The sequence below is a fragment of the Phacochoerus africanus genome, chromosome 2 (genome assembly GCF_016906955.1).
Source record: "Phacochoerus africanus isolate WHEZ1 chromosome 2, ROS_Pafr_v1, whole genome shotgun sequence".
Lineage (NCBI taxonomy): Eukaryota > Metazoa > Chordata > Mammalia > Artiodactyla > Suidae > Phacochoerus > Phacochoerus africanus.
Window position 1 is genome coordinate 158,591,957 of NC_062545.1, and position 18,957 is coordinate 158,610,913.

Here is an 18,957-nt window from a genome sequence, read left to right on the forward strand (position 1 = left end):
AGAGGGAGCTGAAGACGATGAGAGGTTGCTGCAGCTGGGGGAGGCCCCTCATCAGAAGGGAGACCAGCTGGGACAGGAAAGGAGCTTGGAGGAAAGTACAACAGCCAGTCTGTGAGGCATGACAGAATCAGACATATGCAGATGGTTTGTGCAACTACTCTGCACACCACAGCCTGAAAAACACAGGTGGGGCCTGAGTGCTGGAGCATGGGGCTTGGAGAACATATCTGGGGATAGGACAGCTGTGCAAGACAGCCTGGAGGAGTGGGAGGGGGTAGAGTGCCACAATCGGGAATATTTGGGGAGGAGGCCCAGGCTGCCACAGAGGCTAAGCACTATTGCCAGGTGGCAAGTGAGGGGTGGGGCCACCATTGCAGCCTCCTTCTCCACACAGGCTCCTGCCTGATCTGGACTGTATTCCCCTATCTCAGCCCTGCCCCACCCCCCACCTCCCTGCACACACTGATCACTGCCATCCCTGCTGTATACCTGCTGCCTTGGGAGCAGTTGCCAGTGGGTTAGTCACACATAGAGGTAGGGCTGTAACCACAGCTGAGCCTCAGGAGGCCAGTGACTAAGGAGGAAGAGCTGAAAACTCTCCTCCCAGCTGCATGAACCATGGATTTACACCACCCCAGCCAGTGGAACATCTAAACGGACAGTGAGTGCTTCCTGCAACTGAAAGGGGTGTGGCTTTATAGCAGCTGTGGGTGCCTACATACAGGGATTAGATGATCTGAGCTACTTCCATTGCTCCCACAGTGGGCCAGGTACATGAATACTCCAGCCCTCAGTCCTGATCTCAGTAGATCTGTGCTAGTGGCCAGGTGAAAATAACACCTGGGAGACATCTGGGACAACTCCTGACATACCCATAATTAAGGTGGGGCCCAGAGAAGCAACAGCGTACTTTGTGAGCCTGCACAACAGGTGAAAGGTGACACAACAGAGCACACTCAAAGGTGAACAGCTCCAGCAGAGGAATACTCAGTGGCTCTTCTCCTAGTGGTAATTCTTCCTACCTTGTACTGCAGATCAGAAATAGAACTGGGGACATCTACACCAATAGCTAGGGAGCTGAACATGTACCTTACATGGCTGTGAGAATGACAGAGCAAACAGGAGTGCAGGCTCTCTGGTCACCACAATATCAGTTACATCTCCTGTCAAGGGGCTAATGGCCAGCATACACTGAGGAAAGAAGTGGCAGGCATCAAAAATCAGCCCTCACACCCCAAAAATATTAAACCTAGATAGGCTGCCTAAAGTCATAGCAAGCCCACAGCCCAGCCCACCGTAGGGACAAGAACCAGCTCCACCCACCAGAGGTAGACACCAGAACCAAGTCGAACTGAAACTCTGCAGCCTGCAGAAAGGAGACCACCAACATGGAAAATGAGACAACAGAGAAACATATTTCAAACAAAATAACAAGATAAAAACCTTTAAAAACTGTAAAGAGATAGGCAATCTACCTGAGAAAGAATTCAGAGTAATGAGAGTTAGGATGATCTAAGATCTTGAAAAAAGAATGGAGGCACAGATTGGGAACTTACAGGAAATGTTTAACAAAGAGATTTAAAGAACAAAGATGAACAATGTCTGAAATGAAAAATACACTAGAAGGAATAAATAAATAACACACAACGGAAAGCCCATGAAGTTGTCAGCTGATTTTTTAGCAGAAACTCTGAAGGCCAGAAGGGAGTGGCATGATATATAAAGTGATGAAAGAGGAAAACCTGCACCAAAAATACCCAGCAAGGCTCTTATTCAGATTTGATGGAGAAATCAAAAGTTTGACAAGCTAAAGCTAAAAACATTCAGCACCACCAGACCAGCTTTATGACAAATGCTAGAGGAAATTCACTAGGCTGAAAAGAAAAAGTCACAATTATAAACAAGAAAATTACAACTGGGAAAGCTCACCAGTAAAGGCAAACAAAAAAATAGGAAATCATCCACAGACAAATATGATATCAAAACCAGCAATTGTGAGAAGAGAGGATGAATGTAGAATATTGAAAATGTGTTTGAAAGTACAAGGCCAGCAACTTAAAACAATTTTGTGTGTGTGTGTGTGTGTGTATATATATATATACACACACACGAATGAATGCTTTATCAAAATCTTGTGGGAACCAAAAACCAAACTACAACAGACATACTCAAACAAATAATTAAATAAAAAGCAATATAAAAATAATGCCAAAGATAGTCAACAAATCAGAAGAGAACAAATGGGGAAGGGAAGAAAAAGTCCAATAATAACAAATCCAAAATAAGAAAATGGCAGTAAGAAATATATATATATATATATATATACATATATATATATATATATATAATTACCTTGAATATAAATGGATTAAATGCTCCCACCAAAAGACATAGACTGGCTGAATGGATACAAATTTAAGACCAATATATGATATCTATAAGAAACCAACTTCAGATCTAAGGATACATACTGACAGAAAAGTGAAGAGATGGAAGAAGCTATTCCATGCACATGGAAATTGAAGGAAAGCTATAGTAGTAATACTCATATCAGACAAAGTGACTTTGAAATAATGTTGCAAGAGACAAAGAACACTACCTAATGATCAAGGGGTCACTCCAAGAAGAAGATATAACAACTGTAAATATATATGCATCCAACATGGGAGCACCACAATATATAAGGTGACTGCTAACAGCCATAAAAGGAGAAATCGACCATAACACAGTAACAGTGGGGAACATTAACACTACACTTACAGCAATAGATTATCCAAACAGAAAATAAACACATGCCTTAAATGACACACTAGACCAGACACACTTAACTGATATATATAGAATATTCCATCTGAAAGCAGAATACACATCCTTCTCAGGAGCACATGGCACATTCTCTCAGTAAATTTAGAAAAATTGAAAATCATACCAAACATTTTTTTTCCTACCAAATACGTGAAGGCTAAATAATATGCTACTAAACAACCAATAGATCACTAAAGAAATTAAAGAGGAAATTAAAAAAATACTTAGAGACAAATGACAATGAAAACAATGATCTAAAATCAGACACAGCAAAAGTCAGTTCTAAGCAGAAAGTTTATAGCAATATAATCTCACCTGAGGAAATAAGAAAAATTCCAAGTAAACAATCTAATCTTACATCTAAAGCAATTATAGAAAGATAAACAAACAAAACCCAGAGTTAGCAGAAGGGAAGAAATCGAGATCAGAGCACAAATAAATGATAGAGATGAAGAAAGCAATAGAAAAGATCAATGACACTAGAATCTGTTTTTTTGAAAATATTAAAAAAATGAATTAACCTTTAGCCAGACTCATTAAGAAGAAAAGGGAGCGGGCTCAAATCAATACAATTAGAAATGAAAAAAAGGAGAAATTACAACTGATACCACTTAAATACAAAGGCTCATAAGAGACTACTACAAGCAACTATATGTCAATAAAATGGATGACCTAGAAGAAATGGACAAATTTTTACAAAGGCACAACCTTCCAAGACTAAATCAGGAAGAAAGAAAATATAAACAGACCAATCACAAATACTGAAATTGAAACTGTAATTTAAAAACTTTCAACAAACAAAAGTCCAGGAACAGGTGGCTTCACAGGCCCATTCTATCACACACTTAGAGAAGAGTTAATACCTATCCTTCTGAAACTCTTCTAAAAAATTGCAGAGGGAGGAGGGAACACTCCTGGGCTCATTCTATGAGGCCACCTTCACCCTAATACCAAAACTAGACAAAGACACAACCCCCACCCTCCAAAAAAAAAGTACAGGCCAATATCATTTATGAACTTAGAGGCAAAAATTCTCAACAAATTATTAACAAGCTGAATCCAACAATACATTAAAAGATCATATACATGATCAAGTGGGATTGATCCCAAGGATGCAAGGATTCTTTAATATCCACAAATAAGTCAATGTGATATATCACATTAACAAAGTGAATAAAAACCATATGGTCATCTCAATAGATACAGAAAAAGTTTTTGACAAAATTCAACACCCATGTTTGATAAAAAACTCTTCAGAAAGTGGGCATAGAGGGTGCCTACATCAACATAATAAAGGCCATATATAACAAACACACAGCTAACATCATTCTCAATGGTGAAAAGCCGAAAGCATCTCCACTAAGATTAAGAACAAGACAAGGATACATATTCTCACTACTTTTATTCAACACAGTTTTGGAAGTCCTCTCTACAACAATCTGAAGAAAAAGAAATAAATCCAAACTGTAAAAGAAGTAAAACTGTCACTCTTTGCAGATGACATGATATGCACAGAAAATCCTTAAGATGCTACCGGAAAACTATTACAGCTCATCAAACAATTCAGTAAATTTGCAAGATAGAAAATTAATAGAAATCTATTGCATTTCTATTTATTAACAATGAAAGATCAGAAAGGGAAATTAGGGAGATGATCCCATTTACCCTCACATTAAAAAGAATAAAATACCTAGGAATAAACCTACGAGGCAAAAGGGGAGTTCCTGTTGTGGTGTAGTGGAAACGAATGCGACTAGTATCTGTGAGGAGAAAGGCAGTCTTTTCAATAAGTAGGACTGGGAAAACTGAATAGCTATATGTAAAAGAATGAAATTAGAATACTCTCTAACACCAAAACACAAAAATTAACTAAAGATGGATTAAAGGGCTAAGTGTAAAAGCTGGATACTCTAAAATTCTTAGAGGAAGACAGAGGCAGAACACTCTTTGACATAAATGGCAGCAATATTTGTTTTTCTTCTATAGCCACACTCATGGCATATGGAAGTTCCAGGGCCAGGGGTCAAATCAGAGCTGCATCTGGGGCCTATGCCATGGCTTACAGTAACAATGGTTCCTTAACCCAGTGAGCAAGGCCAGGAATTGAACCCGCATTCTCATAGAGACAATGTCAGGTCCTTAACTTGAGCCACAACGGGAACTCTGGCAATCTCTCTTTTGATTTACCTCCCAGAGTAATGAAAATAAAAACAAAAATAAACAAATGGGAACTTTCTAATCTTAAAACATTTTGCAGAGCAAAGGAAACCATAAAAAAAAAGTGAAGAGACAACCCACAGAATGTAAGAAAATCTTTGCAAATGAAGTGACCAACAAGGGATCAATCTTCAAAATATACAAAAATCTCATACACTTTTATATATTAAAAAAAATGAAAAAATACATACTTCTTCAAAGACAGCCAAAAAGCATACAAAAAGATACTCAATCTCACTAATTATTAGAGAAATGCAAATCCATACTAAAATGAAGTATCACTTCACACCAGTCATTATGTCCATCATCAAAAAATCTACTTACAATAAATGCTGGTAGGAGTGTGGAGAAAAGGGAACCCTCTTACACTGTTGGTGGGAATGTAAACTGGTATCACAACTATGACAAACAGTGTGGAGGTTTCTTCAAAAACTGAATATAGAACTACCATACACATCCCATTCCTGGGCATCTATCCAGTGAAAACCATGATTCAAAAAGATACATACAGGAGTTCCCGTCATGGCGCAGTGGTTAACGAATCCAACTACGAACCATGAGGTTGCGGGTTCGGTCCCTGCCCTTGCTCAGTGGGTTAACGATCCGGCGTTGCTATGAGCTGTGGTGTAGGTTGCAGACGCAGCTCGGATCCCGAGTTGCTGTGGCTCTGGAGTAGGCTGGTGGCTACAGCTCCGATTGGACCCCTAGCCTGGGAACCTCCATATGCCGCGGGAGCAGCCCAAGAAATAGCAAAAAGATCAAAAAAAAAAAAAAAGATACATACACCTCAATGTTCATTGCAGCACTATTTAAACTAGCTCAGACATGGAAGGAACCTAAATATCCATCTGAAGAAGAATGGATAAAGAAGATGTGGTACACATATACAATGGACTAGTACTCAGCCATAAAAAAGAATCAACAGACTTTGAAATTATTGTACTAAGAAATTTAGACAAAAATAAATATGAGACCACAAATATGTGGACTCTAATAAAAATGATACAAAAGAACTTAACAGACTCAAAGATTTTAAGACCAAACGGGAATCTTTGGGGGGGGAGGGATAAATTAGAAGGTTGAGATTAACATATACATACTACTGTATATCAAGTAAATAAGTTACAATGACCTACGGTGTAGCCCAGGGAAATCTACTCAATATTCTGTAATGACCAATATAGGAAAAGAATCTGAAAAGGAATGTATATATGTATAACTGATTCACTTTGATGTACTCCTGAAACTAATAGAACACTGTATGTCAACTATTCTCTAATAAAATTTTTAAAAAAGGCTTAGTAAATAAGGTGCAAAAAGGCTAATTTCTGAACAGATATGCTAATATTTGAGTATACCAATGATTACTGAGAAAAGGAAGCTGTAGACAGAAACCCCGGTTCCAAACTGTAATAGGCTCTGTTTTGACTGGTTTCTATAAACCTGCAGAAACTTTGAAAAAAATGAATATTTGACACAAAACCTGATCTTTAGAAGTGAAAGAGGCATTCCCCAATCAGGTGTTATACAAGGAAAATGCTCAAATTTAACAAAGAAAGTAGTCATGCTTAACGAAGTTTTGACAAAGTCCCCCAAATGTGTAACTTTACACTGGGATGTATGTATGTATACTAACAGATTTCATTCTTGCATACGATATAGAATACAACTAACTCTATTTCACTTATTTTAAACAGCTAGGTAATGATTCTTAACAAATTAGAATCACCAAGGAACCTAACTTACAGGGACTACCTAGGTCACAGGCAAAAGCGTTTTCTAAAAATGAAGTAGGCTTCATTAGAGAGACACCCTTTAAAAAATTAAAAGTTAATTAGATGTTGGGTATAATTAAATTCTAGGGAATGTAATTTTAGTTTACTCCTTTGAAATAAAGGATAATCTAAATTGTCTGTGATAGGAGTTCCCATCAGAGATCAGCAGGTTATGAATCCCACTAGCATTCATGAGGATGTGGGTTTGATCCCTGGCCTTGCTCAGTAGGTTGAGAATATGGTGTTGCGATGAGCTGTGGTGTAGGTCTCAGATGCATGTTGGATCCCACACCGCTGTGGCCGTGGTGTAGGCTGGCAGATGTAGCTGCAATTTGACCCCTGGCCTGGGATCTTACCCTGAACAGTTTATCACAATTCATTATCATTATTATTATTATCTTTCTTATTTTGCTTTTTAGAGCTGTACCTGTGTTTTCAGGTACAGCTCTAAAAAGCAAAATAAGAATGATAATAATGAATTGTGATAAACTGTTCAGGGTAAGTTCAAAAAGAGTAATGCACACATTATTTACATATGTCCTCGTTTTTTTGTTTGTTTTTTATTCATGGACTATGCTGCAGCTTGATGCAATGTTGGATCTTTAAGCCACTGAGTAAGGCCAGGGATCAATCTGTACCCTCATGGATACTAGTTGGATTCTTAACCTGAGTCACAGCAGGAACTCCCTGTTTTTGTTTTTTTCAGACTCAGCTTTGAGCTAAAGCTTTTGTTACTTTAAACACAAAGGAAAACCTTTAACTTCTCATTTAGGTTATTCAGCTACTATAAAATAAACACACCATTTACCATTTATTAGTATGTTCTGGAACCTGGCACAGCAATAAGTTTATTATAAACTAGTTTGTAATAGTTTCATCTTTTTCATAACTTTTTCAAAACTTACTAAAATCCCAGTTAATAAGACTTTATCTGGGAAGTACTTGCCATTTCTAATGAATTTCTGAAGGTTTCTGCTACCTGTGTGAAGCTATATGAAAAAAATAGCTTAGAGATTAATCTCCAAAATATACAAAAACTCATACAACTCAGCAGCAAAAAAAAAAAACCCAAATGAAAAATGGGCAAAAGACCTAAACAGACATTTCTCTAAAGAAGACATACAGATGGCCAACATGCACATGAAAGAAAATGCTCAACATAACTAATTAGAAAAATGCAAATCAAAACTACAGTGAGGTATGACCTCACACTAGTCAGATGACTGTAATCAATAAGACTACAATTAACAAATGCTGGAGAGGGTGTGGAGAAAAGGGAACCCTTCTGCACTGTTTGTGGGACTGTCAATTGGTACAACCACTATGGAAAACAGTATGGAGGTTCCTCTGAAAACTAAATATAAAACTACCGTATGATCCAGCAATCCCACTCCTGGGCATATATCTGCAAAAAAACTTTCACTCAAAAAGATACATGCACCCCAATGTTCACTGCAGCATTATTCACAATAGCCAAGACATGGAAACAACCTAAATGTCCAATGACAGTTGAATGGATTAGGAAGATGTGGTACATATACATGATGGGATACTTCTCAGCCATAAAAAAGAACAAAATAATGCCACTGGCAGCAACATGGATAGAACTAGAGATTCTCATACTAAGTGAAGTAAGTCAGAAAGAAAAAGACAAATATCATATGATGTTACTTATTTGTGGAATCTAAAATATGGCACAGATGAACCTATCTACAAAACAGAAACAGTCTCAGACACGGAGAGCAGAGTTGTGGTTGCTGAGGTGGAGGGAGTGGTATGGACTAGGAGTTTGGGGTTAGTAGATGCAAACTATTAAATTTAGAATGGATAAGTAATGAGGTCCTGCTGTATAGCACTGAGAACTATATCCAATCACTTGTGACAGAACATAATGGAAGATAATGTAATAAGAAGAATATGTACATATGTATGACTGGGTCACGTGGCCCTATAGCAGAAATTGATGGAACATTGTAAATCAAGTATAATAAAAAATTTTTAAAAATTGGCTTATTCTCCACTAGATTTACTTGGTTAGCTGAAGTTATAGATGATAATGACTTCCATTTTTATGAGGTCATTTACAGTGTACATAGTAAGGAGGTCTTAGCTTGGCTAACAGGTTGAGAACTTGCTTCATCAATAACACTTAAAAATTTATTGAATGTTCACTAGGCAGTCGGCACATGAATTACCTCATTTAATTTTCACAACAACCTTATGAGTCAAGTTGTTTTTTTCCCCTTTCAGATTAAGAAACTAGCCTTAGAATTAACGTTCCTTCGGTGAAGAACAAATGTTGGGGCAGTAATAAAAGCTAGGTTTTACCTAACACCATAAATCTTGTTTTCAAACATCATGTAATTATGATTCTCATTGCTAAACTGTGCCTTTACAGAAATATATTATAAATGGATTTACAAATTCCATTAAACCCCAAGAAAACACACAGTGCAGGCTCAGATGCAATATTAAGTGCTTGTTGTCCTTGCTGCAGGAAGTTACATGGTGCCTTCACAGAATGTAGCTAAGGAGTAAAACCATTACCCAATGCCCATGTTGGATGCCTCCCAATTTTTAAATGGATGCTGCATAATATCTTATAAAGCTTCAATTCTAATATGAGTTATAAATCTAATTTAACCACATAATAAAGTAATCATGGAAAAGTACAATTAAATATGTTAATTCTTCTTGGGAAATTCTGCATTGCTGAAATTGCAATCTTTCAGAATTCGCAAATTATAAGACCCACCTTAAATCTTTTCTGAGAAGAGGCAGCATATAAAGCCATCATTTCTTTTTTTTTTTTTAAGCCCCCATATTCACTGGTCTTTTTCTTTATTATGATGTGTTTCAAACACACAGGCAAGAAGAGATATAATGTTCATGTCTTAACATCTGGCTTTATCAAATCTTAACATTATACCATATTTACTTCAGATCTTTTCTTTAGGGATTAAACATTACAGATTCTACTGAAGGCCATCATTTCTAATAAAAGCATATTATCAGAACAACATAGAAGAGCGTCCCTCTAATATGCTAAGGGAAACAGCTGAGGGATATTGTAAATTTGTTAAAAATCTTGAAAATATTCCATTTTAAACATAAGCCATTTATCTTTACTGTTGTTTTAAGTATGAAAATGATAACTTTTCTGAGTTACATTTTAAATATTAATACTGGAAAGTGTGGCTGATGACCAGAGATCGCTCTGCGAGTAAACACCATGGATTAGAATATTTGCATGTGTTCTCAAAAGGTATGAAAGGGAATAGAAGAAAGGCATACCCATGGTGACTGTGACTGCTCTTACAGCACAAGCACTGAAAACGGTACCTACCCAGTAACGTTAAGACACAGGCCAGTATTGCAATGAGGGCTCCTGTACTGAGGCCAGCAGGGAGGACGTAGGCCTCAGCGTTGCAGGTCTGGGCCACCCCATCTGCATCGCAGTCACAGACACGGATGGTGAGGGTGTTGGTGCTGCTGAGTGAAGGAGATCCGCTGTCCACAATGAAGATTGGCAGATAATAAACAGATTGCTCCTGTCTCCGGAAGCCATTTCTCCTGGTGAGAATTGAGGCTGTGTTGTCTAGGAGACAGAAAGCAACTGTGTAACATAAGATTTCTCAGGGAGGGAGTTCCCATTGTGGCTCAGTGGTAACAAACCCGACTAGTATCCATGAGGATGTGGGTTCGATCCCTGGCCCTGCTCAGTGAATTAAGGATCCAGTATTGCTGTGAGCTGTGGTATAGGTCACATATGTGGCTCAGATCCCACATTGCTATGGCTATGATGAAGGGCGGCAGCTCCAATTTGACTCCTAGCCTGGGAACTTCCAAATGCCACAGGTGCAACCCTAAGAAGCAAAAAAAATAAAGTTTAAAAAAATCTGAGGGAATCTGTCCTGACAATTTTATCTGCTTTGGATAACTCTATTTAGTTTCTTTGGACAGAGAGCCATCTTTTCAAATATTGGTTCATCTGAATATATTTTAAAATGTATATGTCATGCTACCTGGTTACAACCAAAGAAAAGTTATAAAATAAAATGAAATAGGGAAATATTTATACCTCATTGATTATATTACCTGCAAGTTAGTAAAAATTACATACAGTATACCTTTTTTTTTTTGGTCTTTTTAGGGCTGCACCTGTGGCACATGGAAGTTCCCAGGCTAGTGGGTCGAATCGGAGCTGTAGCCACCGGCCTATGCCACAGCCACATCAACACAGGATCCAAGCTGCGTCTGCGACCTCACTACAGCTCACGGCAATGCCGGATCCTTAACTCACTGGGCGAGGCCAGGGATTGAACCTGCATTCTCATGGGTGCTAGTCAGATTCATTTCATATCAGAATCATGACAGGAACTCCTAGTATACCTTTTTACTAATCTTAAATTTTAAATGATATGCTTATAGACAGGATAATAAAAATTAACAGGTTAAATATTTTTGCAGCATCATCAGATAGCACAGGTGAAATTTCCAATTAGTCTTTTTTTTGTTGTTGTTCAGGTTCCAAGTGCAACACAGAAACAAGTAAAACAAGTCACTCTAGTTTTAATTAAAATGAGTACGCATAGATATTCAAAATTATTGTATGATTTTTTAAACCCATATTGGTACATGGCATTACCAAAGTGCCATATTCTTTCAGTGATAAAAATAGGTCATATGTGTTTGATATATATTCAATATTCTATTTTATGTAAACAATTACAGTAATAATGAAACTTAAGTCATCAATAAGTCTCCATGACATAACTGTGATCTCTATATTAAATATTTTTTAATCTAACAATTTGTTCTGTTAACTTGTCTTTATGCAATTTATATGATTCTTTATATTTATAGCAATTTATAAAATTATAAAGGAAAAGAAGGAACACTGAGAGCAGTTTTATCCAGTGTACTTTAAATATGTATCTCCTTTTCGAGCTGTCCAAAAGATATTTATCCAGAGATATTGTGAAAGAATTAACAATATTCTAATGAAAGAGCAAGCTCTATCTCAAACAGCACAGAATAGCAAGCACCCATGAGACTGGAATTATAGATGTGGCAGGAGGAAAAGTGTTTGATTTTCAGATTCTAGCTGGTAGGTTTTTATGTAAACAAACCTTTATTTTAAAATGTGTGAATGCAAGAGGTGTTCATTAAAAAACCTACACATGGAGTTGAAGGATATTGTCTGAGTATGTTTCTGTACACTGAGCACACCCCCCCCCCATGTCTTTGTCTCCCCACCATTCAGATGTTATGCATATTTATGATTAGATACACAAAGTGTTTTCAAAGTTGTTGATTTGTAATCTACCATGCCCTACATCCAATAACACACACATATGACAAACTGAGAAGCACATGCTGAAATGCCCAATATTTGATTTATGCAGTTTTTAAATTTAGAGCAATGTTCCCATATTTAGGAACACTATGGTCACAAAAGTGATTATAAAATTCATCATGTGCTTCCTAATGGAAGCCAGCATATGAAGTGACATTCATTCTTCCTCTTCCTTATTATTATTATTATGTTTTCCTCTAAGATTCCTACGGGCTAGGGAGCTGTGGGCTTGACCTGGGGAAACATTACAATTGTGTTTGTGTGAATACCCTGAGAATCCAGCCATTTCAGTGCCTTGCTGTCCAACAATCACCATGGTACTGGATGATGACACATGGGGGAAATATCCACACCCTTCCTGGGAAGGTCATAAATTCCCTCTCTGTATTTGTGCTGGATGAAAACAAGTGCTGAGAATTGTCCTTTTCAACCATGATGAAGTCAGAGAGTTTGGGATTACCCACATAGACAACATACTGCCTTTTATGTTACCAAGGGGAGAGATAGTGTTCTCATTAAGCAGAGAGTGGGATCAGAAAAATACATTATTTTCGGATTGAATTTCTGAGGCCAAAGTTGAACTGTCTGCACTAAAATAGGTGGTGGCTTCAGGCAGAAGCTCTTATAATGTCCATCTTCTGCAAGGAGGTCTTTTTAGATAAGCCAGATGCGACTAACAGATTTGTTTCTACATTTTGTCTTTCTGAAACCTGATTCACACATTCAAATTGGAGACTTACATTTTCTATATTATTAGGGTATACTCTTTTCTCCTCTCTCTTTCTGTGATATATACACATACAGAGAAAAAAACTATTCAAAATCAGACAATAGATAGCAAATTCTCATGCTTCCTTTGAAAGTTTTTACAACTGTCTATATACTGTCTATATGCAATAGAGACATATATACTGTTGATATGTAATTTTATATACATATATACAAACACACACACACACACACACATATAAATTGAGCAAACCAGAATCTACCTTATAGGTATTTGTAAAAATGTTTCTAGAATGACATTTAGGAAATTGATAAAGAGTGTTCAGCTCTGAAGCAAAGAAATTCGATCTGGAATGACAGAGAATTCTTTGTTCTTTTTTATTGTATATTTCTTTGCATCAAGGGTGTATCTGTTATAAGGATTACGTATTTTCATGTTAAAAATAATAACTGATATTGGCATTGAAAATATTTAAGTCATAGTTTATTTAGGTTTAACTGTGTTAAGTCAAATTATCTTCCTAATATCTCAAGTTATACCTTGGTAGTATAATCCTTATTAAGGCATTTAGCTGGCCCTCAATGATTAGATAATCTGGATAAAGAGTTTGGTATACAAAAAAGAGAAGTAAATGTCTAGAAAACAAGACAGAAAGAGATGGATCTGGCTCCACCCCCTCTTCGAATTTAGGCCTAAAATGATTTAAGTAGCAGTTTCTTCTTCATGACAGCAAATCCATAGATAAAAATTACTTGAGGGGCTCAGTGCCCTTTAATTAATGTCCTTACTAGTAGGAAAAAAATCCACAATCTGCACTCCTGAGAGAGAAAAAGTCCTTGCTAAGAAAGCTACCTGCTGTCTCTTCTGGTGATAAAAAATTCTACCTTACCTTTGTTATCTTTCAATGAGAAGTTGTGGTTATTTGCTGCATCCGTTGTTAAGCTGAAATAAAACTGGTGTCCATTAGATGGTTCGTCTTTATCGACAGCACTGATTTTCTGGATAACCTAGGGATAGAGAATGTACAACATGGAAGCATGCTGCTGTGCTCTGCCATAAGATCAATTTTATACCTATGATAACACACCATCTTCCTAAATGAGCTGGGGGAAGGGTCAGGTGTAATAACACCAATCCAGCCTCAAAAGGGCTCTGAAATCAGATTGTATCCTTTTCAAAATTCCTTTCAAATTTACTTTTGTGAACCTCAGAAATAAGCTGTACTAACTGATTACATGATGCCTGTAAACATCACAAGACACTGACAATATGGAAGACTAGCCCAGACCACACAGAAATCACACCACACTTAATTCTTAGAACTTCAAGGTACTTAAGCCCCTCCCTGTAATATGGAAGGCAGCCCAATCAAGCTTAATATGCTATATTTCTCTTTTAAAAAGGCTTAACCATTTACCATGGCTTTTTACAATGTTTACCTTTTCTTCCTGAGGAATTTTCAAGATTCCAATGAAACCACAATTTGAAAGTTCCTTTAATATTAGTTTATGCTCTGGAGTTCCCGTTGTGCCTCAGTGGAAACAAATTCGACTAGGAATCATGAGATTGTGGGTTTGATCCCTGGCCTCCCTCAGTGGGTTAAGGACCTGGCATTGCTGTGAGCTGTGGTGTAGGTCACAGATGCGGCTTGGATCTGGCGTTGCTGTGGCTGTGGTATAGGCTGGGAGCTGTAGCTCTGATTAGACCCCTAGCCTAGGAACCTCCATATGTCACAATATGGCCCTAAAAAGCCCCCCCAAAAAAGTTTACATTCCACATCCAAGTGTTAGTTTGGCTGAAACATGCTGACTATAATTTATCTTAAAGCTGGTAGGATTTCAAAGGCAACTATTGCTAGGTATTTATTTTTAAAGAAATCACAAATGCGGAGCAGGGCATTTGGTGCTTCTCACCTGGCCTGGCTGGGCATTTTCACAGACCGTGGTCTCGTAGTCCATGGCGAATTCAGGGGCGTTGTCATTGATGTCGAGTATAGTGATGGCCACATAGCCTCTTCCAACTTGAGATGGATTCTCTAACCAGGAGGAAAAGGTTTTATCAGTTACAGGCACATTTCATTCTACTGTACTTCACTTGAATGTTTTTTGCAAATATTTCGTGCTTTACAAATTGAAGGTGTGTGGTCACTCTGCATCAAGCAAGGCAACTGGGCCGTTTCTCCAACAAGCACTTTCTCACTTCTTGTCCCTGGGTCACATTTTAGTAATTCTCATAATACTTCAATATTATGTATGTTATGGTAATCTAGGATTAGTGATCTTGGGTATTCCTAATGGAGAATTTTTTGGCAATAAAGATTTTTTTTTTTTTTTTTTAGGGCTGCACCCGCAGCATATGGAAGTTCCAAGGCTAGGGGTTGAATCAGAGCTGCAGCTTCAGGCTACACCACAGCCACAGCAAAGTGAGATCTGAGCCTGGCTGTGACCTACACCATAGCTCACAGCAACGTCAGATCCTTAACCCACCTAGCAAGGCCAGGGATCAAACCTGCATGGATACTAGTCAGGTTGGTATTTTTTAATTAAGGTATGAACGTTGTTTTTTTAGACGTAATGCCATTTATTGCACGCTTAACAGATGACAATATAATGTAAATACAACTCTCGTATGCACTGGGAAACTGAAATCTGTGTGACTCACTTCATTGCGATAGCCACTTTACAGTGGTGGTCAGGACTGAGCCCACTATATCTACAAGATCTGCATGTATTCAGAGTAAGGCTATTACTCCAAAGGCATTTTGCGTAGAAAACTCATATTTAAAACAATCAGAATCAACCAAAAATGTCTGCCCTCTCTAAAGGACAAATCAAGTAAGGAAATGACCAAGCCCTGAATAAAATCTATATTTTATATACATATATACAAACACACACACATATACAAATATAAATTGAGCAAACCATAACATTATAGACTTTAAAGAGAGGAACAGAAATTCTGATCCAAATGTCATACACACACACACACAGAGTAATAATCCATGAATTTAAATATTCTTTGATTCTGAAACTCATTTTCACGTAAATATATATTACATATTACCTGCATACAATATAATTATACATGGTTTTATCAATATTTTCCTTATTAGAGTCTAAAATTAGTTCAATATGAGAACATACAAATCTGGGTGTTTTGATTAGAGCTCAATTTAGAATTTTTTGTAAGCTCTTGGATCAACCCTATGTCAGCATAAATGCAGCACAATAAATATGGCCACAAAACAAGAAGCCCTCTGAGGGTAACTCAGTCCCATTATTTTATGGTAACCTCTTGTCACTAAATTTATAAGTATTACTAAATAAAGTCAGTGAATATATAAATATATATATACATATATATACATATATATATATATATATATTTCACAGCTTGAAATTAGGGAATTTCAAAATTCTGCTGAATTCACACAAGCACCTAATAAGATTCAAGATGAAATTCTAAATATGTGGCAACCCATTCTCCATCCTAACTCAATGTTAAACCTTACAACTTACGGCTCTCCATTGCAAGGACTGTGATATTATGAACAGCATTTGTCTCTCGATCCAAAGATTTGGCAGTTGTGATAACTCCACTGTTGGCATCAATGTTGAAATATCGCTCCAAGTCTGTGTTTCTATCAATTGAATACCTAGTTGAATATTAAAAAAATTTTAAACTTCAACATTTGATTATAATTTCCTAAATTTATTTCATTAGTTGCCCAGGCAATCACCAAATTCTGCTGACTTCACCATCTGTCATACTGACATAAAACTGCCTAATTTAAAACTTCGCCAATGTTCTAATTGATTCATACTCTGCTTGTCAGTAATCCTTTGCGTTTCTGTCCAACAGTATAAAATACAAACAGTGGTACTGTTACCTTAACAAGGCATTTGAATATGCCATTATAAACTCCAAATTCATTTTATTATTATGTTGGCTCTAAAAAACCATTTTACAATAGATTTAGTCACCCTAGCATTTAGAGGTTCCTCTAAAATTAAACACATGTAGACATCTGACCCATTCACACATACTTAGTTACTAACATCTGTCTTGATACCAACCAGTCTGATCCTAACCATTTTCTTTTTTGTATCTCTCATTCAGGGGTCTTAACAAGGGTTCCGTAGATATGTTTCAAAATAGAATCTCTCAAATTACATAAACATTTTGGTGTATAAAAAAAGCCTTTTCACAAAATATCTGCTGTCCAAATTTTAGTGAAAAATGACTATTCCACTTGTATTCTTATTCCATTGTGCCATTTATTTTTTTGTTCCATACACAAAATTCACCCTTTCCTCATTAATAACTATCTTGAAATGCTCCTCACAGTCTTCCTATTTGGGTAAAAGAAGGACACTCATTTCAAAACACATAATTAAACAAATGAACAAAAGAACAAACAGATAAACACAGACAGCCTCAATTTAAGAAAGTATTTCATTTCCACAGTAGTTCAACTTTTATTAAACAGAATCATCTATTACAAGTCTGCTATATCACAAAATCCAAGAAATATAAAAAGGAAAAAGGAAACATCAGAAAACATTACCAAAAAATTGACCATAAACCAACAAATATTATTGTCTTTGTGCAGCAATAGGTATTTGGGTGTTGAGAACATTAGGAAGTTATTTTTGATGGCTTCTATTTTCTTGATGGCATAGGAGACAAGGTTATCAGCTAAGAGAGGAGAAAGAGATTTGAGAAGGAGAGAGAATTTATTTTTTAGACAATATATACACACACATATGAGGGAGAGTATAACGGAATAGCTAAGCATTGAGGCTTGCCCCTTTGTGGCTTATATCCATTGGTTTAATGTGAAACCCGCCATCCAATTTGTCTGTCTTGCTGCATTTCATCTATATGTGTGAAGATGCATATAAAGGAGAGGGCTGGGTTTAACCAGCCATGAACGGAGAGAGGGTGAGGAGGATAAAGTCATCTATATGGGTGTGAGGATGAAGAAGGCCCATAGTCTCTTAAGTTGATAAGAGAGAACTGAGGAAATAAGAGCAGGCAGGTTGAGACTGAGAAGATTCTGACAGCATCATGGTGTGGTAGGATTTTGTCAGGAAGAAGAACTTCTGGGGTAGGAGTAGCAGACATAGTGAGACCTTTGAAGTAGATTCTCAACAGCAGCATATCTAGGAGAGTTAAAAATCAGGGGCATGTTCCTAGAAATCTATGACAACATTGAGTTAGAGGGACAGATCACCAAGGTCAAGAAGACCAAGAAAGTGAGAGGCCAGCAGTTTGATGGGTCACAAGTGCAGCTGAATTAGGTACTAATCATCATGGCAAAAGTGATGGTGGAGAGAAATAAAATAATCTGAGTGCCACTGTCTATTTAGAGGTTGAGAACAACACAAAAGATTTTGAGCAAAGTATGATGATGATTCATTCTACAAAAGAGTTGAGAGTTTTGAAGGGAAAAGAAAATTAAATAATTTGAAAAGGGCAATGGCAGTACAAAATGTTTTCACCCTCACTTTCAGGATCTGTGCTACAATGAGTTGTAATTAAGTTTCACCATTCCCTCCACTTACCATCCTTTTATTGTAGCTAAGTGTCCAAATCCAAATCGAAATGAAACCATTCTACTTAAGCGGTACATCCCATCTGCTGATCCTCTCAAGAAAGCTTCCCTTGGACTTAGAGCCTTTTCCATCTATACAGCTTTACTTGAATCAAAAATGTGTATTTTCTATCTTAAAAAAATATTAATTTCCTCTATTTGTGTCAAGTGCATCGTTGACCTCCATACTGTCAAATCCAGTGTTCACTTCTTTGTTCTTTTCTTACCTTCTATCTCATCGAAATTTACTACTTTGACCACTGCCACCTCCTCAAAAGACATTCTCTCCTTTTGCTTTTATCAGTAACACCTATTCCCTGTTTTTCTCCTACCTCACTGTCTGCCCCTGTTCAGTCACCTTGGCTGGTTCACCCTCCCATCTTTAATTACCTGCACTCCCCCAACCTCTCCCACAGACCCCCTTCTCTTTGTAAAAATGTTTCCTTGGCAACACATACAGTCCTATGGCTTA

The 18,957-nt window shown here is 37.1% G+C and overlaps 1 protein-coding gene across 1 annotated transcript in view; it reads right to left on the reverse strand.

Moving 5' to 3' along the window:
- CDH7 (cadherin 7) overlaps positions 1–18,957 on the reverse strand; it is a 138,434-nt gene that overhangs the window by 17,620 nt on the left and 101,857 nt on the right. Inside the window, exons 8-11 of the mRNA XM_047766989.1 lie at positions 16,408–16,544; positions 14,800–14,921; positions 13,776–13,893; positions 10,144–10,395 (exon numbers count right to left, since the gene is read on the reverse strand). Coding sequence (XP_047622945.1) covers positions 10,144–10,395; positions 13,776–13,893; positions 14,800–14,921; positions 16,408–16,544 — 629 coding nt within the window. The remainder of the gene's footprint in view (positions 1–10,143; positions 10,396–13,775; positions 13,894–14,799; positions 14,922–16,407; positions 16,545–18,957) is intronic.